The following is a 20982-nucleotide window of genomic DNA, read 5'->3' on the forward strand; positions in this document are numbered from 1 at the left end:
TAGCTGTGGTAGGAAATACGCCCAAGGACACACTGTACTGCAGTCCAATGACACAACCACAATCGGCCAAACATCACGCTAGCACAACATCAACAAACCGTTGATGATCTCCCACCGACCCATAATAGTCCTGCCATCGACAACTCCCCGGAGGATGAGCCCCACACCGAAGAAGGTACATTTTCCAATGCTTATAGTTTCATTCTCCGTTATAAAGTTATACTTTATAGATAAATAAATAAATATATATATAAATATAAATATAAATATCTACCTTGATAGCTTGATGTAATGCTTAACTTTGTAGTTGCACCACGATCAAGAAAAATGAGGGGCCCAACAAGAGGGAAAATGTTCGTAGCTAAGCTTGCTTTGGGATGGAATCAAGATTTCGCCTTTCATCTATCGTAGGTGGCGTAAGGCCACCGGACCAGAAGAATCTTGTAAATTAGCATCGGATGTAGGAATTTTCGTCAGGAATGAAATTCCTATCTTCCCAACATGGAAAGAGCACGTAGACACCTCTCGCGCATTTTGAAAAATTAGTGCACAAAGTTACACGTAAGTCATCTTTCTCTTGGTAATGTTACTCATACTAGTATACCACATTGGCACGTCTCGTTCCTTCTAGCTTGTTGTTGGCTCTATGTATATCGCACCAACGGTTTATATTGTTGTGAACAGTTAAGGTTCGAGTTCGATGAGGACCAAGAGGAAGTAAAGCATGTTTTCAACAGTCTATTCTCAGACTGTTCGCGCAAGATCGCAGCAGAGCTAAAGAAGAAATACTTCAATCGGAAAGATTACTCGGGAGTGTTCCAACTATATCTCCTTTTAAGCAAATGACTCGACAAACAGTGGGGAGATCTTGTGAAGCACTGGTCTGATCCAAAGAATATGGTATGATTTGTAAGACTGAGACCAGATCACATCTTGGATTCTTATTTATAGCAGTTGTCTCACTAGTCTCCTTTTTGCAGAATTTGGCTAAACAGAATCAGAAAAACCGCGGTAAACTACTTTTACCTAGCCGTACGGGATCTCGTAACCTTATAGTGCACATTCGGCAAAAAGTAAGGACATGTTGTTTTATACTGCTATTTAGAAATATTTTAGTAAAAGATCATGCGAGTATATACACCAAAGTGTGCAGCTTATATTATGATCCTCCATTTCAACCACGTTATTCGATTTATAAATGGTAGTACTAAAATGCAGATGTTACATAATGCAAGTAAAAGGGAACCAAACAAAGAGATGACTCTACGCAGAGATTTTTGAAGCATGCCGAAGAACAAACTTGAAGTGATTGGAGAAGTCGCACGAGAGTGTTCTTGTAAGTCTTCTAAAAGATTGAAATTTTGTGACGACTCACATCCCAACTTGTAGGAGTAGTAAAGTACATGTCAATATGATATTATATATGTTTATTAAAATTCATGTGATGTGAATCAGAAATGCCAAACTGTAGGAATAAAAGTAGGTCATACACATGATAAATCTACTATCAGCAAGTTTCTCTGTAGTAACTATCATGTTTACACATGTGTACGGACTGAATTTTTTGCAGGAAGATATGAAATTAGAGATGGCAAAACCCGGTAAAAACGGTCTGGAAAAAACCGATGAAGAATGTGTGAAGGCATTTTCTATGGCAATAAAAAAGAAAGGCATTGCCAAAAACACTTTCTTACGGAATGCCGGATCGTCAAGTGCAAGTCCATGTCCAAGTCAAAGTATTTGCATGCTCAAGTTCTAGAGGAGCAACTCCAAGTAGAACGAGCTGCATCACCGCACTAAGACTAGAAGTCGACAATTTTAGAACGATAGCGACACAGAAGGAGGCCCTACCGGAGCAGGTTAGGAATGCTAGTAAGTAGTAAGAAGAGTATCTCGCTAGATAATTGGAGATGAACGGGGACAAAGGATGTGTCATTACCTTCGTCTTGTAAAATGGTTCCTTAGTCTCGAGCATATTTCGTAGGTGCATTTATCTGCAATTGCTATGATCTTGGTGGTCGTTTCCTTGTTGTGATGTGGATTTTTTTGAACCGGAACCACGCTGATTGTTAATATTATAAGTGGATTGCCTAGCCCTTTCCATCAGTTCTGACTTGTGGTTCCGTTGGCTCGTGGATGAAGCTTGACATGGTATCAGAGCCCATAGTCTCAAGTTCGGACTTTTGGTCGCGTTGGCTAGTGCATTAAAGCTTGACACTGATGATTTTCTGTGATCCATTGATTTCCAGCTTTCTACATATAGCCCAGGTCTAGAAGCTTGTCAACTGGTCTGGTTCATTCATCGCTGTATTAAGTGCAATGAACGGAACAGTGCTTCTCCTTTGTGTTGTGCCGCAACACAACAAACTGTTCTCGCTTCGTACAAAGCGAGTTGTGAACAAAGATACTTATGTATGCTACCAAATTTCGACTCCATATAATCAATAGCTTAACAACCGTCTAATTCAAAATCTCAACACTGTAGCATATACCTCCTGCCTATCGAATACAATTATTTCACACACTGAAATATTTTGTACGCGTTTTGAATTGGAGAACATGGGAACCGACTTTGGTTTCTGATTATGACTTGATGTGACCCTAGGCCCTGGATTCCTGAGCAGAAGGTATGTGTAAAAACAAAGAGATTACGAAGTGCTAATTCCCTTTTTTTTGTAAGTCCTGGTGGCATTGACACTCCTTTCTTACTTGCTATATTTTTTTGGTGTTTATATATAATAGAGAATTACCAGCTTATTGTCGAACCCGTTAGATTTTGGGCAATAATTGTTACGTGGCTGCTTCTTAATTAAAGTTTATCATGTCATGTAGATGGATTTGTGAAAGATGCAAATGGGTCGTTCTTCAGATCGTCTACATGGGATTCCCATCTACATGTATGTTCATGGTTTCATGGAGTACTTCAGCTCATAGCAGCCACATACGATCCTGCAAGATTTGCATTTTTTTTGACCTTGCAAGATTTGCATTCAATGTATCGCCAAGGCGCGTCCGTGAGAACTCTAGAAACATCTTCGTCAGACTCGTTTTGGTGCGCGCAGTTCCCGAGCGAATCCAATGAATTTTGACCGTTCTCTTAAAAAAAAGGAACTTTGACCGTTGGATCAAGCGTTGGAGAACTGATGTGCCAACGGCCAATAATTATGATCGTGGTAACCGATTTTCAACGTGATGATGAGTTGATGTGACATTTGGCCGTACTAGTACGGTCTCATATTTTTGTATTACTTAGTACTTGGACTGTGGCCAAATTTGAAATCTCATTCCAGCGGCAAAACTTCCCGCCCGAAAAATACAAATATTTCACACGCTTCTAACTTCCCATTCTACCCTCGTAAAGATGACAACAATGTCCATGTATAAGTCGGTTGGTGGGGGGTCTACCCGTCATTTTTTTTCGATCACCACCTCCCTAGCTCCGGAAACCCCCCGAAATTTTTTTATTTCCCTCACTCTCTCCTCTGAGACCACCCACCGGAACTTCCCAAGTCCCTCTCTCTCCCACCTCCACGGCCACCGCACCGGAACATCCCCGCCGGACTTCCCTGGCCTACCCGAGGCCTCGCGATCCTCGTCATCCGGCTGTCTGCCGGAGCCGCTTCATCGACGCCGTCATCAACCGGACCGGATCATCCCCGCCGAACCTCGAAACCATATACCCATCCAGCAGTCTACCGCAGTCGTTTCAGCTGCGGTATCGTCCACCCCACCGGAGCCGCTTCGCCGGATCCGTCGTCCACCGCATCGGATCTAGCTCACCGACACCACTGTGCATTAACCGGATCTGCTTCACCGGCGCCGTGCATGATCTAAACTCTTCTACTGTCGCTTTTCTATTGCTTGCCTGCAAGTTCTTGTTTAATCTTGGGGGAACCTGTTTGTGCTAACGACGCGCCGTTACGTTTTTGCAGATGAGATGAGTAACCATGAAGTGTAATGGCCGTCTCTCCAACCCCAAGTAGCACATGTAGCGTACTTCATCACCGGATCTATCAACCCTGTGAAGATCTGCCGTGACTCCCACAGAGTGCTTCTCCTAATGTAAGTCCCTTGTTTTAGCGCCATGTTCCGGGGTTCGATGCTTGTTTGTCCGAAGCTCTTTTAGTTCATTCCTAGCTATGACCGTAACACGTTGCTATTTTCTACTTCATTGCTAACTTTAAGCGATTGAACATTTTGGTTTGCATTCCTCGCTCGTAGATGTAGCCATCATAACTTCTATCTTGCTCGATCGTTGTTACAAAAATTATAGGTATTATAGTAACATCCTGCTATTATTTAGTTCATGGCCAATTTTAAGTAATTGCACATGTTGGTTCGCATTCCCTGCTCTATAGCTTTTGGCATCGTAACTTCTATATTTGGTTTACATTCCCTGCTCTGTAGATCTAGCCATCATAACTTTAACTTGATCACCCGTTGTTACAAAAATTATGGCACGCTACTATGTTGTTTGTGCCAATTTTTTACTCCATGAACATGTTGGCTTGCATTCCCCGTACTACGTGTGATGCCATTGTTTTGTATCTAGTTCATTGTAAGCTAACAAAGTAAGGACTTAGTTTGGCATGCTATCACTCGTTTATCTAGCCCGTAGTACAAATAAACTTGTCATACTACTAGATAATAATTTTGCGTGCCATCTTGTTCTTCAAAAGCTGCATTATTGACTTGTTTCTACGACTTGGCATGACGCTCACATATGGAAAGCTGAACATATTGGTTTGCATTCCCTCTTATACAAGTTCACAGGTGATCCCACTCTATTTTGGATCAGGTCCATCCGAAGCTCCAGCATTAACTATCCTCTATGTGTTGCTCATTACAAGGTTATATCCCGAAACATCTTGATTTGCATCCCCTTCACTATAAGTTCAGGAGTATTATTTAGTTCACGGCCAAAATGAAGTAATTGCACTTGGCACATGTTGGTTCACATTCCCTCCTCTTTAGCTTTTGCCATCGTAACTTCTATTTTTGGTTTACATTCCACCGCTTCGTAGATGTAGCCATCATAACTTCATCTTGCTCGGTCGTTGTTACAAAATTTATAGCTGCTACTATGTTGTTCATGCCAATTTTGTACTCCCCGAACATGTTGGTTTGCATGGGACTCGACGGTAGTAAGTCTCATTGTTTCATTCTAACATGCTCGTTATATTGGCTGTTGGTATGCGGCATGCACTCTTTGTTTGCTTATTGTGCGCATTACAATGATCTTGTTATAACGACGAAATGATGAGTTCCAAATTCTTTGGCAAACAATATTGTAGTGTCTTTGCCTTTCCATTGTTCTTTGTCTTAACTTGTAATGTCTTTGTTTCGGATATAGGTGCCGCATGGACAACTTAAAAGATTGCCGGATCCCCGCATTGTATTGCTAGGTTTAATTACCATTCAATTTCTCCGGGTTCCGTAATATTTTTCAATGCCTTAAATTGATGTAATATTTAGTTAGTTTTTATAGTTCTTTCGCGCATTTTTTCTTTGGTGCTTGTGGTAAGTGAGGCTATCCGACGTAAATCAATCTTTGCGTAAATATTCTCGATATCTAAATCACGAATTCCCATCCCTTAAACGGCCCAATTAAGCGAAATCACATATGTGCCGGCCCGCAAAATCCTAGAGCGCCTATTACGCCGGCATATAAACAAGAACTAAACGGGCTGGCCCACTTACTTATTGGGCCACCCACTTGATTTACCGTGGACCCCACACTTTTATTGGGCCGGCCCACTTGCTTTAAGGTGGACCCCACCCACTACTGGGCCGGCCCACTAACTAGTTGGGCCAGCCCAATTGCTTTTGTGGTGGACCCCACATACTAAATGGGCCGGCCCTTTAAGACGAAAGTGGGACCCACCTGTGTTTTGGCCCGCCCACTAGCGTGTTGGGCCGCCACATGCTATATGGTGGACCCCACATACTAAATGGGCCGGCCCTTTAACAGAAAGTGGGACCCACTGTGTTTTTGGCCCGGCCCACTAGCATGTTGGGCCGCCCACTTGCTATATGGTGGACCCCACATACTAAATGGGCCGCCCTTTAACAGAAAGTGGGACCCACCAGTGTTTTGGCCCGGCCCACTATCTTGTTGGGCCGCCCACTTGCTACATGGTGGACCCCACATACTAAATGGCCCACCCTATAACCGGAAAGTGGGACCCACCTGTGTTTTTGGCCCGGCCCACTATCTTGTTGGGCCGGCCCACTTGCTATATGGTGGACCCCACATACTAAATGGGCTGGGCCTTTAACAGGAAAGTGGGACCCACCGGTGCTTTTGGCCCGGCCCACTGGCTTGTTGGGCCAGCCCATTTGATCTAATGTGGACCCCACGTACTAAATGGGCCGGCCCGATAGTAGGAAAGTGGGACCCACATGCTAATTGGGCCGGCCCACTAACTTCTTGGGCCGACCCAGTTGCTTTAATGTGGACCCTACTTTGTAAATGGGCCGGCCCGATACCAGGAAAGTGGGTCCCACATGTCTTGTGGGCCGGCCTTTGCCTCGTTGACCAGGTCAAACGAGTGCATTCGGCCCGCCCACATGCTTAGTGGGCCGGCCCATTAAAGTTTTGACCAACCAACCTTAGAGGTTAGGCCCGGCCCACGTAACTAATGGACCAGCCCGACTATATAGTTGACCGGTCAAACTAAGTCACTGGCCCGGCCCGCAAACTTAATGGGCCGGCCCGCTTAAGACGTGGCAGCCTCGTGTGGGCCTACCATCTACCACGGGGTTTCGCGTTAACGCCGTTAATCGCGCATTAACGGCGTCACACGTGTCGCTTTGCATGACGTCGCAGTCCAACGGGCTCCCGGAAACACTTGGGCAACGGTCCGATTTTCCGTGGCGGAAGGGCGCCCAAGCGCGACGGACCGAAAAAATCGTCGTAGGACTTTGCCTGACGCAGTTTCCACAACAGAACCCATATCGTCGGGTTAGGCCCATAGGCGACGAAAAATACCCCTTAGCGGACGATTTTGAGACGTTGTCTATCAGAACTTTTCTTGTAGTGTGGACACCCTGCCCGTGACAGCTGGTGGCGTTATGGAGATGATTGTGATGGTGACCGTGGACAGAAAGGGGCAAACTTTGCCTCCAATGGCGTTGATACAAATTGGTACTATGATACTGGGGCTACTGATCATATCACTGGCGAGCTGAACAAGCTTTCTACTCATGAGCCTTATCTTGGACGGAGATGGTGTTAAATGCTGAAGGCACAGGTATGCACATTAGCCATGTTGGTCATTCAATTTTGCGCACTCCTCATGATTCCTTTCAGCTTAAATCCATTCTACATGTTCCTAATGCATCTAAAAATCCGCTCTCTGTTCATCAGTTTACTCTTGATAACCATGTCTTTATTGAATTCCACCCTTTCTTCTTTTTGATAAAGGACACAGAAACTCGGAGAACTCTGTTTAGGGGTCCATGCTATGGAGGTCTTTATCCCTTGATGCCTATCTCCACTGCCTCCTCCAAGCATGCTTTCATCACAATAAAGCCGTCGTCTTCTACATGGCATCGTCGATTAGGACACCCTTCCTCGTTTGTGGTTCAACAAGTTCTTAGGAGAAATAAGCTAGCTTACACCCCAGAGACTACACCATATGTTTGTGACTCTTGTCAGTTAGCCAAGAGCCATCAACTACCATACCCCATGTCTACCAGTAGATCTTCTGTTCCTTTGGAGCAAATTTTTTCTGATGTATGGGGTCCTGCTCCCCTCTCCGTTGGGAAACATGCATACTATGTAAGCTTTATCGATGACTATAGCAAGTTCACATGGATTTATTTGCTCAAAAAGTGTTCTGATGTTTATCAAGTCTTCCTTAATTTTCAGCAATATGTTGAGCGTAAATTTGATCGTAAAATTGTTACTATGCAAACTGATTGTGGGTGAATATGAGAAACTTAACGCTTTCTTTCAACAAGTTGGCATCTCTCATCATGTCTCATGTCCTCATGCTCATCAACAAAATGGCCCCGCTGAACGCAAACACCGTCATATAGTGGAAGTTGGTCTTGCTTTACTTGCCAATGCATCCATGCCATTGAAATACTGGGATGAAGCTTTTCTCACTGCCACGTTTCTCATTAACTTGCTTCCCACTAAAGTCATTAACATGGAGTGTCCTGCTGAACGTCTCCTTCATGTTGCTCCTAATTATGATGCTCTTCGCACTTTTGGCTGTGCTTGTTGGCCAAATCTTCGCCCCTACAACACACGCAAGCTAGCTTTCCGTTTTACGCGCTGTGTTTTTCTTGGCTATAGTTCTCTCCACAAGGGTGTTAAGTGTTTGGATGTCTCCACTGGTCGCGTTTATATTTCTCGTGATGTTGTCTTCGATGAAAACATTTTTCCTTTCGCCACCTTGCATCCTAGCGCCGGCGCCCTCCTCAAACGTGAAATCCTCCTTCTTCCTACAACCACACCTAATGAGAGTGCACAAAATATTGATGATCACTTGGCTCCTATTGTGCCTATTACTGTTCCTTTGTCTATTGCTCTACAGGACCCTACAGACGCTGCTGAAAATTTCTTGCAAAATGATGCTTCTACTCCTCAAACAAGTGCTGCAGAAACTGCAGAAAATGACGAACTGGGCGCCAGATCCGAGGCAGATTCTGGAGAACATTCTTCTCCCGCCGGCGCTGACAGCGAGGAGGATTCTCCCGCCCCGCCCTCGCCTTCCGTGCCATCCTCGTCTTCCGCGTCCGACACGCCGCGCGCCTCGCCTCACCACGGCTCCGTGTCGCCGCCTGTGCGGCCAGCGCCCGCCCTGGAGCCCGCGCGCGCCAATCTGGAACAGCCGCGTGGAGCTGTCTCCCGGCCTGCCCCCGCCACTGTCGATGCTCCCTCTGGATCAGCTGTGCCCGGCCACGCTGTGGTGCCCCCTGCTGCACCATCTTCTCCGCCTCCTGGACCGCGTACTCGCCTTCAGAGAGGTATACGACAGCCCAAGAAATATACTGACGGTACTGTGCGCTATGGTATGCTTGCTTCTACAGGTGGACCTCGCAATTTGCCTGATGCCCTTGCTGATTCTCATTGGCGTGCTGCTATGCAAGATGAATATGATGCCCTCATGATGAACAAAACATGGACCCTTGTTCCTCCCAGTGCAAATAAGAATGTCATTGATTGCAAGTGGGTTTATCGTATTAAACGCTGAGCTGATGGTACCATTGATCGCTACAAGGCTCGTTTGGTTGCAAAGGGTTTCAAGCAACGGTATGGCATTGACTATGAAGATATTTTTAGTCCTGTTGTTAAAATAGCTACTATCAGGATTGTTCTGTCTATTGCCGTGTCTCGCAATTGGTGTCTCCGGCAGCTAGATGTCTGATACGTCTCCAACGTATCTATAATTTTTGATGTTCCATGCTTGTTTTATGACAATACCGACATGTTTTGTTCACACTTTATGTCATTATTATGCGTTTTCCGGAACTAACCTATTGACGAGATGCCGAAATGCCAGTTGCTGTTTTCTGCTGTTTTTGGTTCCAGAAAGGCTGTTCGGGCAATATTCTCGGAATTGGACGAAATCAACGCCAAACCTCCTATTTTTCCCGGAAGGCTCCAGAACACCGAAGGAGAGTCGGAGGAGAGCCAGGGGGCCCCACACCATAGGGCCGCGCGGGCCAGGGTCTGGCCGCGCTGGCCTAGGGTGAGGCCACCCTGTCAGCCCTCCTGCGCCGCCTCTTCGCCTATGTAACCCCTTTCGACCTAAAAACGCAGTACCAATTGACGAAACTCCAGAAAGACTCCAGGGGCGCCGCCACCGTCGCGAAACTCCAATTCGGGGGACAGAACTCTCTGTTCCGGCACCCTGCCGGACGGGGAATTGCCCCCGGAGCCATCTCCACCGCCGTGTTCACCGCCATCTTCACCGCCATCGCTGCCTCCATGATGAGGAGGGAGTAATCCACCCCCGAGGCTGAGGGCTCCGCTGTAGCTATGTGGTTCATCTCTCTCCCATGTACCTCAATACAATAATCTCATGAGCTGCCTTACATGATTGAGATTCATATGAGTTTTGTATCACTACTATTTTATGTGCTACTCTAGCAATGTTATTAAAGTAGTTTTATTCCTCCTGCACGGTGTAATGGTGATAGTGTGTGCATCCGTGTTAGTACTTGGTTTATGCTATGATCATGATCTCTTGTAGAATATGAAGTTAACTATTGCTATGATAGTATTGATGTGATCTATTCCTCCTACATAGTGTGAAGGTGACAGTGTGCATACTATGCTAGTACTTGGTTTAGTCGAATTGATCTTTCATGCACTCTAAGGTTATTTAAATATGAACATTGAATTGTGGAGCTTGTTAACTCCGGCATTGAGGGTTCGTGTAATCCTACGCAATGTGTTCATCATCCAACAAGAGTGTAGAGTATGCATTTATCTATTCTGTTATGTGATCAATGTTGAGAGTGTCCACTAGTGAAAGTGTAATCCCTAGGCCTTGTTCCTAAATACTGCTATCGCTGCTTGTTTCTTGTTTCTTATCGCGTTACTATCGCTGCAATACTACCACCATCAACTACACGCCAGCAAGCTATTTTCTGGCACCGTTGCTACTGCTCATACTTATTCATACCACCTGTATTTCACTATCTCTTCGCCGAACTAGTGCACCTATTTGGTGTGTTGGGGACACAAGAGACTTCTTGCTTTGTGGTTGCAGGGTTGCATGAGAGGGATATCTTTGACCTCTTCCTCCCTGAGTTCGATAAACCTTGGGTGATCCACTTAAGGGAAAACTTGCTGCTGTTCTACAAACCTCTGCTCTTGGAGGCCCAACACTGTCTACAGGAAAAGGAGGGGGGCGTAGACATCAATGTCAAGAACGCGTTCCTTCATGGTGTTCTAGAAGAGGAAGTATACATGAAGCAGCCTCCTGGTTTTGCACATCCCAATGGTCCTAACTACATATGTCGTCTTCATAAAGCTCTCTACGGTTTGAAACAAGCCCCTCGAGCCTGGTATTCTCGTTTGAGTACAAAACTCCAGGATTTTGGTTTCATACCTTCAAAGGCTGACACCTCTTTGTTCCTCTACACCCGAGCTTGTGTCACCATTTTTGTTCTCATCTATGTTGATGATATTATTGTCACCAGTTCTTCTGATTATGCAGTCTCTACACTTCTTAAGGATCTCAATGCTCACTTTGCTATTAAGGATTTGGGACCTCTTCACTTCTTTCTTGGTATTGAGGTCAAACGCACTCATGATGCTCTTTTACTCACTCAAGAGAAGTATGCACATGATCTGGTCGCCAAGGTTGGTATGCTTGGGTGTAAACCTGCCCCCCACACCACTCTCTTCATCCGAGTCATTATCTCTACATGAAGGTACTCCTCTTGGTCCTGATGACAGTTCTCAATACCGAAGCATTGTTGGTGCTCTTCAGTATCTTACACTCACACGCCCAGATTTGGCTTTCTCTGTCAACAAAGTTTGTCAATATTTGCATGCTCCTACCACTGCTCACTGGACCGCAGTTAAGCGTATACTGCGTTATGTTAAGGACACTGTCAGTCTTGGTATTACTTTTCGCCAGTCCTCCTCCACACTTCTCAGTGCTTTTTCAGATGCTGACTGGGCTGGTTGTATTGATGATTGACGCTCTACATGAGGGTTTGCCATTTTTATTGGTCCAAATTTGGTCTCTTGGCATGCCCGCAAACAAGCCACTGTGTCCAGATCTAGTACCGAGGCAGAATATAAAGTTTTAGCTAATGCTACCACCGAGCTGATCTGGGTGGAGGCTCTTCTTCGTGAGCTTGGTGTTCGTCTCTATGAGAAGCCCTGCTTATGGTGTGACAACTTGGATGCCACTTTTCTGTCTGCTAATCCAGTGTTCCATGCTCGCACTAAACACATTGAGATTGACTATCACTTTGTTCGTGAACGTGTTGCTAAAAATCGCCTTGCTATCAAGTTTATTTCTACCAAGGACCAGGTTGCTGATGGGTTTACCAAAGCACTTCCAGAAAAAGGTTTGCAAGAATTCAAGCGTAATCTAAATCTCTCCCGAGCTTTAGATTAAGGGGTGATGTTAGTGTATGTGCTTTACATACGTGTACGTGTACGGAGTAGTACTCCGATCGTACACGTATCCTCTTTGTAGTAGGGGGCTTTTCCCTACCTATATAACATGCAACCGATGGCCCGAAAGAGTACGCATCGTTACACCAAAGTTATCAATCGAAACAGGCGGACGCAATTGAACTAGCAATAAGCGATGGCAGATTGTTCTTGAACGTAGGTGGGCAGTGGAGGCATGATGAACCATATCAACCACTTGGTTGATGCAAAGTATTTCAGTTGCTCGCTCTGAACATGTTTTCTCTAGATAACATTATTTGGAAGAAACGAACACAGAGCTAGCTGGTGCGCCCAGCAGCAGTAGAACTTCTGAATTGTGAGCCCTATGGAACGGAAAGACCAAAGAGATGACTCGTTGAAACAATGAAGTAGAAGAAAATTAGTTGCTCCTTTTGTTTCCCAATCCGCCATCGATGTTCTCTGTCACGCTCCAAGACCGGGTCTGGACGAGACAGCCGTCGCGCACCTATAAACCGAGAGGTTTATACTCGCGCAAGGCTAAAAATTCAGGCAAAACCAGCACAGTGGATCCCGAGAAGCTCATCTATTCATATTTTATTTATAATTACACAAGAATTACAACTAGATTCTCTAAGTCGCTTCCCACCCGCTGATCCAGCCAAAACTCCGATTGATGACATCTTCTGCAAACGATCTCTGCGTCTAAAAAAACATGGGAGAGCTAGGTGAGTACAATAAAATTATACACAATCATATAAACTATAAAATAGAAATGCTTTCAAAAATGTGGTTAAAGTATTAATCATAATTAAAAATGCATGGTGAAGTAAGCGTTCCCGACCCGGGAGTCACAGGGGTGAAATTCCACACTTTTACACTCTGCAGAGGGGTACAGCCTCAACTAGCACCACACAGGCGCTAGAGGAGCAAAACCCTTTAGCCCACTAAGTTTTTTAGCGTTAAATATGTAGATAGATATGTACATGAAAATTATGGAGTCACATGAGTAATTCTGGTTTTGCACTAGTACTAGTCATACATGTTGATTATTAAATGCACCTATACATGCATGTAAGGAAGTAACTAGATATTGCATATTATTTTGCAACTTAGAAGTATCAGATTCAACAAAAATGAATAATCAGGAGAAAATTAGTATTTAACTTAGATTAATTAGCAACTTAAAATTGGGGTTATCACATCCTCGATCATGTTGGAAATGTTGGCACTTGGCCTGGTCGGTAGAATGGGATTTTTCGAAAAGTGTCTTTGACACATAGGTACCAATGCTCTCTTCACTTTTGATTTTTAAATTATTTAAAATCTCGCATTTTTAAGTCTCAAAAAATTATGGTGTTAAATATATATAGATATATGCGGGATGGGATGGGTGTATGCAAAAAAAAATCCCGTTGAAAATACTTTGTATTTTAATCAAAATGAAAAAACAATTTTCTGACAGTAAATTGTAGTAAAATAGTATTACAATAGTGTATCCTTTTGTCAGATTTTTTTTTGTATTTCCCAATATCTAAAGTATTTTATTACCGAGATTTCTTTTGCATGCACTTATCATATACATATCTATTTACATATTTAACGTCATAATTTTGAAAAATATAGAGTATAAAAATGTGAGGTTTTAAAATTTAAGAAAAAATTGAAAGTGAAGGAAAGCACTGCCCATGTGCACCAAATGCCTGATTTTCTTTTTTTTCGAGAGTACGCCAAAAGCGTACCATATATTTATAGAAGGCAGAAGTTTGAGTACAAGAACGGCACCACTCACTACAAGCAATGAGCGTAACCCAACACAACACCGGCTACAGACCAAACAACCACAACACAAAGAACCTGTCCTAAGCAAAACATCAAGCCACGTCTCGACCGACGCCAAGCACCTCCGAAGAGGAACAACTCCAAAAGGAACTTCCTTGTCAACGCACCATCCGAAGGAGATCAATGGCGGGACTTGGACGGATCCCAGAAGCTGTCCTCCAGAACATGCCAGCAGTGGCGTGCATAGCGCCTTGAAGAACTGCCATGGACCACTGCGTCACCGGATTAAAGCCGCCAAGGACCTCTACACCGTGTCTTCATGCCCGATGCTCCCAACAGAGTTACGACGTCGGTGACGCCACCATCGAGCCGATCCGCGAATCAAGGCTTTCGCCCGAAGACAACAACCAGCTCCTAACCGGTTAGGGAGATTCCGACACTCCTCGGCGGCGCCTCCAAGGAGGGGAACGACACCCGCGAGCGCCGTCGCCGTCGGCCCGACTGAGTCAAGCTAGACTTTCGTCCGAGACATCGCAAGCCTTCCCAACCTCGGAACTGGGGCATACCGTCCGTGAGGCCTCGCACCGCCACCGTCGCAGCCCGTCATCGATGAAGTCGCAAAAACCGCAGAACTCCGAAACACCCACCGCATGGCTGAAGGCTAGGCGAAGACTCGAACTCCAACTCCATCCCGTCGAGGCACCGCAGCCTTCACACCCGCCGGCACGAAGCACTGCGGCCACCACTCCCGCTCCTCCGGCTTGAACTGGGGTAGCAAGGCACGAACGTCGCCCACTCCAGGCGAGACGTCCAACCCAGCCTCCCAGCCGACCAGACCCAGATCGGGCCCGGGCCGCCAGCCTCCGCTCCTGCTCCAGCGACGCCGGCGAGGGACACCGCAGGAGCGCCGGCCTGAGGGGCGGCGGACCTCTGCTCGCCAGGGCGCTCCCTGGCCGAGACCTCCGCGCCGCCGCCACCCATCCGGCCGCTCCCAGACGCCATCCTCGACGCAGCCGCCCCGCCACGACCTCCCTCCGCCCACCTCGCCGGGAAGCTCCTCTCCACCCGACCCCCCGCCACGCGCCGCCGGGGACCGCCACACCCAGCGCCGCCGACCGCTCGCGCCACTGCGCCGCCCTTCGACGTCCCGCCTCCGCACGACAGGGGGCCCGTCAGAGCGCGCCCGCCCTCACCCGCCGACTTCGCCGGCCAGGCGTAGCCGCCACCGCCGGCGCCAGCGGCGGCAGCGGCCGAGGGGATGGACCTGGCGGCGCCCTAGGGTTAGGCGCGGGGGAGCCTCCAGAGTCGCCCGTGCGAGGCGACCCGGGAGGGTTTTTTTTTTAACAGGTACAACGACCAACCAACTCGCCGCTCTCTCAAAAACGTGGCGGCGGAGGAAACAAAGAAGAGGTTCCACAGTTGACATGCCGTTCCCCTCCCGCCTCCCGCCACCGGCCGCCGCCGCCGCAGCTACTGCCGCGGCCGTGCTCGCCGCCGTCGCCCTGCGTCGCTACCTCTCCACCCGTCCCCGCTCGGCCACGTCCGCGCACAGGAGCAGCACTGCCCCAGCCGCCGCCGGCGGCGGCGCAACCACCCGCCTCCTGCTCTCCGGCAAGTCCCCCCAGGACCAGCAGCTCCTCGCCTCCGCTGCCAGCGAACTCTCTCTAGAGGATTTGGGCGGAGGCGAGCTCGCCGTGTCCCTCGCACCCGGCGGCGGCGGGGTCGAGGGCTTTGACGCGGCCGCCTACATGGGCGCGCTCCTGGCACGGCGTTTCGGGAGGTGGCTGCTCTGGTCGCCGCGGATGGCCTCCACGCACGACCTCGTGACGCAGTGAGTGCAAGATTTGTTCTTGAATCCCTTTTCAGAAAAATGAGCGATGAAGAATTTTGTTATCGAACCGCTCTAATTGGGATTTTTGTGCCTCCGCGTCTGCTTGCAGGAACTTCGCCAAGCTTCCGGTGGGCGTCGTGTGCGTCACAGACGTGCAGTTCAAAGGCAGAGGTGCGTCAAATATATAGGCCGATTTATTGCTTGCCTTTGTCGCTGTTAGTGTGGTCAGCTGTGATGATGTTTTCTATTTCAGCGTTGTCGATCAATGTCTGATGACACCTTGAGTGGATTAATTATGCTCTTTTATTGTTAGTATGCTTGATTTAAGTTTCTCCGTGAAAACTGTGCAAAGTGGCCCAGAACTAGAAACCTTGTTAAGTTAATTGGGATATATAAATGGCCTATCTGACGTATCTGATAAACAGCAGTTGGAAGTATAGCTTGACGCTTTGGGTAGATTAGTTATGCTCTCTCGTTAAACTTCAGTTCTGATGATTCTGCTATTTCAGTGACGTCAATCAATGCCTGACGCTTTGGGTAGATTAGTTATGCTCTCTTGTTATTGGTGTGGTTGAGTGAACCTTCTCCATGGCTAAATAGATCAAGAAATAGGAATTTTGTTGAGTTAATTTGGACATGTAAATGATCTATCTGATGTATCTGATAAACATCAGTTGAAAATGTAACTCCCAGGAATAGAACTAACTTGTTTTGGAGGTAATTTTTGCTATTTCTAATTTAGCGTCGGCTTTTATCATTGTTGCTCGTTTGTTTTTTTCAAGTATTGTTTCCTGTTGTGATTCATGGGATAGCATGGCTTGAAAATTTGCGGTTGAATGTGCTAATATTAAATGCATACCATGTATGCAATGTACTCCGTAGAAGTTAATCTTGGTGAAAAGGTGTGTTCCATAGATAGATGCATCCCACCATTTGATTATTTTTTCTTACTTGATACCGCGTTCTATGGTTGTGGAAATTCATTTGTTTTTGAAACCTTAACGTAATCTAGGTTAAGCATTCAAGTGTTCATTGCTTGTGTAATCATTGCCACTCTGTAATCTAGGTTAAAATTTGATGTTTTGCCAACGACTTATGCAGGACGATCCAAGAACGTGTGGGAATCACCCCCAGGCTGTCTCATGTTCTCATTTACATCACAGATGAATGATGTACGCAAGCTGCCCCTCGTGCAATATGTCGTTTGCCTCGCCATGACAGAAGCAATCAAAGATTTGTTCTGTGCTAAGGTGAGGGCTTAATGCAACACGATTACACTTGATGTTTGTTATGTATGTGATCATAATTTATTGCACAGTAAATATTTTCATAAGGCCATTTCTTGGTTATGATATCATGTACTCCTATCTATGTGATAAAACTCAGGGACTTCCAGAGCTAGATGTAAGGATTAAGTGGCCTAATGATCTATATCTGAAGGGGTTAAAAGTTGGCGGCATTCTTTGTACCTCGTCCTACGAGCCGAAAGTCTACAACATTTGCACTGGTAAGGATGTTTCCACTGCTGTTGATTCTACACATTGTGGGAGTCCCTCCTGCATGGAGAGGATTCTTGATCAGCGGCCTGTATCTGTCAGCGTGCTATGTTTTTCTGAAGAGAGAATAGCCACAATACCACTAGTGAAAACCAAGAGTTCCAAAATACCACTAAGAAAACCATAGTTGCCAAAATACCATTACAATGTAACTTGACACATGCGCGGGCTCATTGCTTTTGATCTCAATGGTCACAGTGCAAACATAGGATACCGATAGCATGCCATGCTAGCAAGGTCGAAGTCAGCGTGGCGCCAGATCCAGGGGAGTGGCAGCAGGTGTGCGCCGTACGAGTTGGTCTAGCACGCGACGGGTGATCAAGAAAGGCTGCAAGCTCGACAGGCATGGCGGGGCGCGGAGCTGGGCAGGCGCGCTGGTCTGTCGATTCTTGGGCGTGCATGGACGGCAACCGAGCAGGACAGGTCGCATAGGCGACGAGCAGGGCGGGTCGCTGGTGGTGTGCATGTATGGCAGACAGTACGCGGCGGCGGAGCGAGCTAGGACATGGTGGAGAGAGCTGGTGTGAGCGTTCGAGGAAATAGGCAAGGGAAGCAGCTGTCCGGGAGGAGGCACCGGCGATGGCTATGTGGCGGTCGGGCGGAGAGACAGAACATGCTGGGTCGCTGGGAGATGTCTATTGTTGATTTGTTTCTACTGTTTTGGTACGGTCTACACGAGGGTATTTTTGCCATTCTTAAAACTGACAAGAATTCCCCAGCTTGACTAACTTACATCCCTTGAGACCTGACGGGAATGGTATTTTGGCACGAAACGGCAGTGCCATTTTGGCAACTTTGGTTTTTCTTAGTGGTATTTTGGAACTCTTGGCTTTTAGAAGCGAGCCATGTTCGTTAGTAGGGCTTGCAGTCGTGTGGCCTTCCAACCAGGGTTCAACCCTTGGATTTTGAGCACCTGCATATATGCATTGGTGTGGAGGTGTGAGTATGGTATCTGTGAGTGTGCGTCCTCGTAATTTAAGAAAGGCAGTTTTCATGTCATCTGTTATGAAAACTTGGTTCCTTTATCCTTTTCAGGTATTGGTTTAAATATCGATAATGAGAAGCCGACAACATGTTTGAATGCTGCACTTCAAGAACTTGAGGCAAATGCAACCAGACTGAAGCGAGAAGACATACTAGCATCGTTCTTCAACAAATTTGAAGTTCTTTTTGAGATCTTCGCAAATCAAGGTATTCTTGTGTCATTATATCCTCTTTTTCTCCTAGCAATATGGGCATATGCTCATGTTGATGTGCATAGTGATTTTTCTTATTGCTCATAGTGTTACTTTGTGACAAATTTCCTTTCTCTTAATGAAAGATGTTTGCAATTTAATATAATTTTTATAACATTTTGTGATAAAATTGGCTACTATAACATTCTCAAAATTTCTGTAGGATTTCAGGCTCTCGAGGAGCGATACTACAATGCATGGCTTCACAGGTTGGGAATGCTTTCTCAATATTGATTTCTTGGACCGCCAACACCAGTTTTTTACTGAAGTGTAGTCTGTATCTGCTATCAATTAACTTCAAGGGCTCCTTCGATTCAAATGAATTCCTGTAGTTTACTTATCCTACAGAATTGAAAAGGACATGACACTCCAATCCTGCTTTTTTCTATTCCTATACTCTACTTTGTTTTGAGAATACTGCGAATCAAACATACCCTAATTGTTTGTCATACAGTTTTCATGTATTTTTTTACATTTCATATTAAAGAGTCTGTTATCTTCCCTGTTATGTAGTGGTCAAAGAGTCGTCGTGCAGGATGCACATGAGGGCCAGTCTGTAAACAGTGTGGTCACCATTCAGGTAAAGACATGACTTAAGTACGATAATTATGTAGATATTTCCTTTCCTATAACCATATTAAATCTTTTCAGGGACTAACACCAAGTGGTTATTTATATGCTATTGGCGAGGATGGCAAGAGCTATGAGCTGCACCCTGATGGTAACAGGTAATTCCATGTGCTATCCATCACTAACATTTTTCTCATTGCACTACTTTATATTCGTACTATATATTTCTACATGCTTTTCTTCCTAGATCTCTCGTGACAATGTAATGGTCTATCAATGCTGTATTGTTTAAGGAAACGTGACACAATTTCCTGCATTGCAGCTTTGATTTCTTCACGGGATTGGTGAGGAGGAAGATGGAAGTCTAGTATGTCGTCATTACAGAGATAGTTAGTGAAGAAATAGAGCACATCGTACACGGAGCTGGAAGGCAGGAACGATCCCAGAATAGATCAATGGCATGGAAGGATGGTTCAAACATCAGCACCATCACCCATTATGTGCACTGCGTGCTTGGAAACATGCTGTGTTGTTCTCCAGAAAAATCGAAGTTATCTTCTCGTGGCAGGTTACTACTTATGGGGAAGCTCATTAAATGCCAAAACTGCTAAAAGACTATGTCCTACTGTGGACTGTTCATTCCAAAAGCATGAATGTTCAGGCAAGTCCTTAGCGGGACCCTGTAGAGCATGAAACGTGAGCTCAGGCCTCGAGGCTGAGACATAGGATTGAACTGAATCTGAATTCACATGGACCAATCAGTCAGGAGCTACTGGAGTCGATGAATTGCAGGATCTGTGAAGAGCTGTGTGGTCAATTCTACGGCTGTTTTTTGTAACAACTTCGAAAACGGTGTGGTCTGTATGCTTGTGATTGCAACAAGTGGGCTCTTTTGAAGATTTGTATGGGAATTATGTAAGATTTAGATCCTATATTTTGACTCATAGAAACATATCATATAGGAAGTTAGGAACTAATCCTATAAAAATCTTATAGTGTAAATTTTATAGGAAAAAACATTAGATCATACCTCATGAAAATTTCTTTGGTACAATCAAACACAGTTTACCTTTCCATAAGATTTAAATAGGTATAACATCCAATCCTATGTCTTTCTATTTTTATGTTTTTCCTATCCTATAAATCAAAAGTGGCCAAGTTTGTAAAGTTAGTGAAAGCTAACATTCAGCACAATTTCTGTGGAGGTTGGAATGAGAGCCAACCTTCCTGCTTCCTCTGTTCCGCACCTAGCTTCAGGATGAAAAAGCAAGACTCGAATGTTAGCTGTTGTTTGTTGTCATGACCAGGTCTTCTCGGACGCGCTGGAAAACATCTGCGATGATAGGTATTGACCAGTCACCTCGGTTGCAATAAGATCTGCGGAATTTGATCCATGGAAGTGCAAGATCTTGCGAGCTGCGTGCTTCAGCATCTCTTATTTTTCAAGATTGCCATGTGTTATTGACAGACATTCGAGAAGAGGCAACTATATTTCACTGTCCATGCGTCTAGTAGATCATAAGTCTATTTGTGAAATAAAATAAAATAGTTAAAGATGTTGCACGTGCATTCAGGCTCAGGCGGGATACCGTGCTAGTTGATTAGTACATTGATGTTTTTCGGTGGCAAGCTTTGCACTTGAGTCAATGCAGCTATATAAATATAGCCAATGGCTATAAGCCGACGAAGAAGAAATTCGATGCCAATTTTCTGAGACACGTTTTGGTTTAAAACTGGCATTCTAACAGGTCGGTTAGTTGGTTCCGCTATCAACATTGTCTGATATTCGGGAAGTTTAGCTTTAGTGATGTGCATGTCTCACCTTCCATGAAATAACTAGGACTGTGAAAGCAAAATGAGTACAGTAATTGACCTGCAATCACATAAATGCAAATA

The 20982-nt window shown here is 45.6% G+C and overlaps 1 protein-coding gene across 1 annotated transcript; it reads left to right on the forward strand.

The window, feature by feature from the left end:
* The first annotated feature begins 14402 nt into the window (after nucleotides 1–14402).
* LOC127307896 (biotin--protein ligase 2) lies at nucleotides 14403–20145 on the forward strand. Its single transcript, XM_051338664.2, has 9 exons — nucleotides 14403–15725; nucleotides 15835–15896; nucleotides 16827–16975; nucleotides 17112–17232; nucleotides 18317–18472; nucleotides 18680–18725; nucleotides 19030–19096; nucleotides 19168–19244; nucleotides 19409–20145. The coding sequence occupies exons 1-9, from the start codon at nucleotides 15319–15321 to the stop codon at nucleotides 19452–19454; spliced, it is 1131 nt and encodes a 376-aa protein (XP_051194624.1). The 5' UTR covers nucleotides 14403–15318; the 3' UTR covers nucleotides 19455–20145.
* Nucleotides 20146–20982: the final 837 nt, after the last annotated feature.

Source organism: Lolium perenne, chromosome 6, assembly GCF_019359855.2.
Source record: "Lolium perenne isolate Kyuss_39 chromosome 6, Kyuss_2.0, whole genome shotgun sequence".
NCBI classification, from domain to species: Eukaryota; Viridiplantae; Streptophyta; class Magnoliopsida; order Poales; family Poaceae; genus Lolium; species Lolium perenne.

What these genes read in the sequence shown, in the direction of transcription:
- LOC127307896 (XM_051338664.2), top strand. Translation starts at nt 15,319, where the DNA reads ATGCCGTTCCCCTCCCGCCTCCCGCCACCGGCCGCCGCCGCCGCAGCT. An exon ending in CGTGCAGTTCAAAGGCAGAG is followed by an intron (nt 15,897 to 16,826) that starts GTGCGTCAAATA and finishes CGACTTATGCAG; the next exon opens with GACGATCCAAGAACGTGTGG. An exon ending in CTGCACCCTGATGGTAACAG is followed by an intron (nt 19,245 to 19,408) that starts GTAATTCCATGT and finishes CCTGCATTGCAG; the next exon opens with CTTTGATTTCTTCACGGGAT.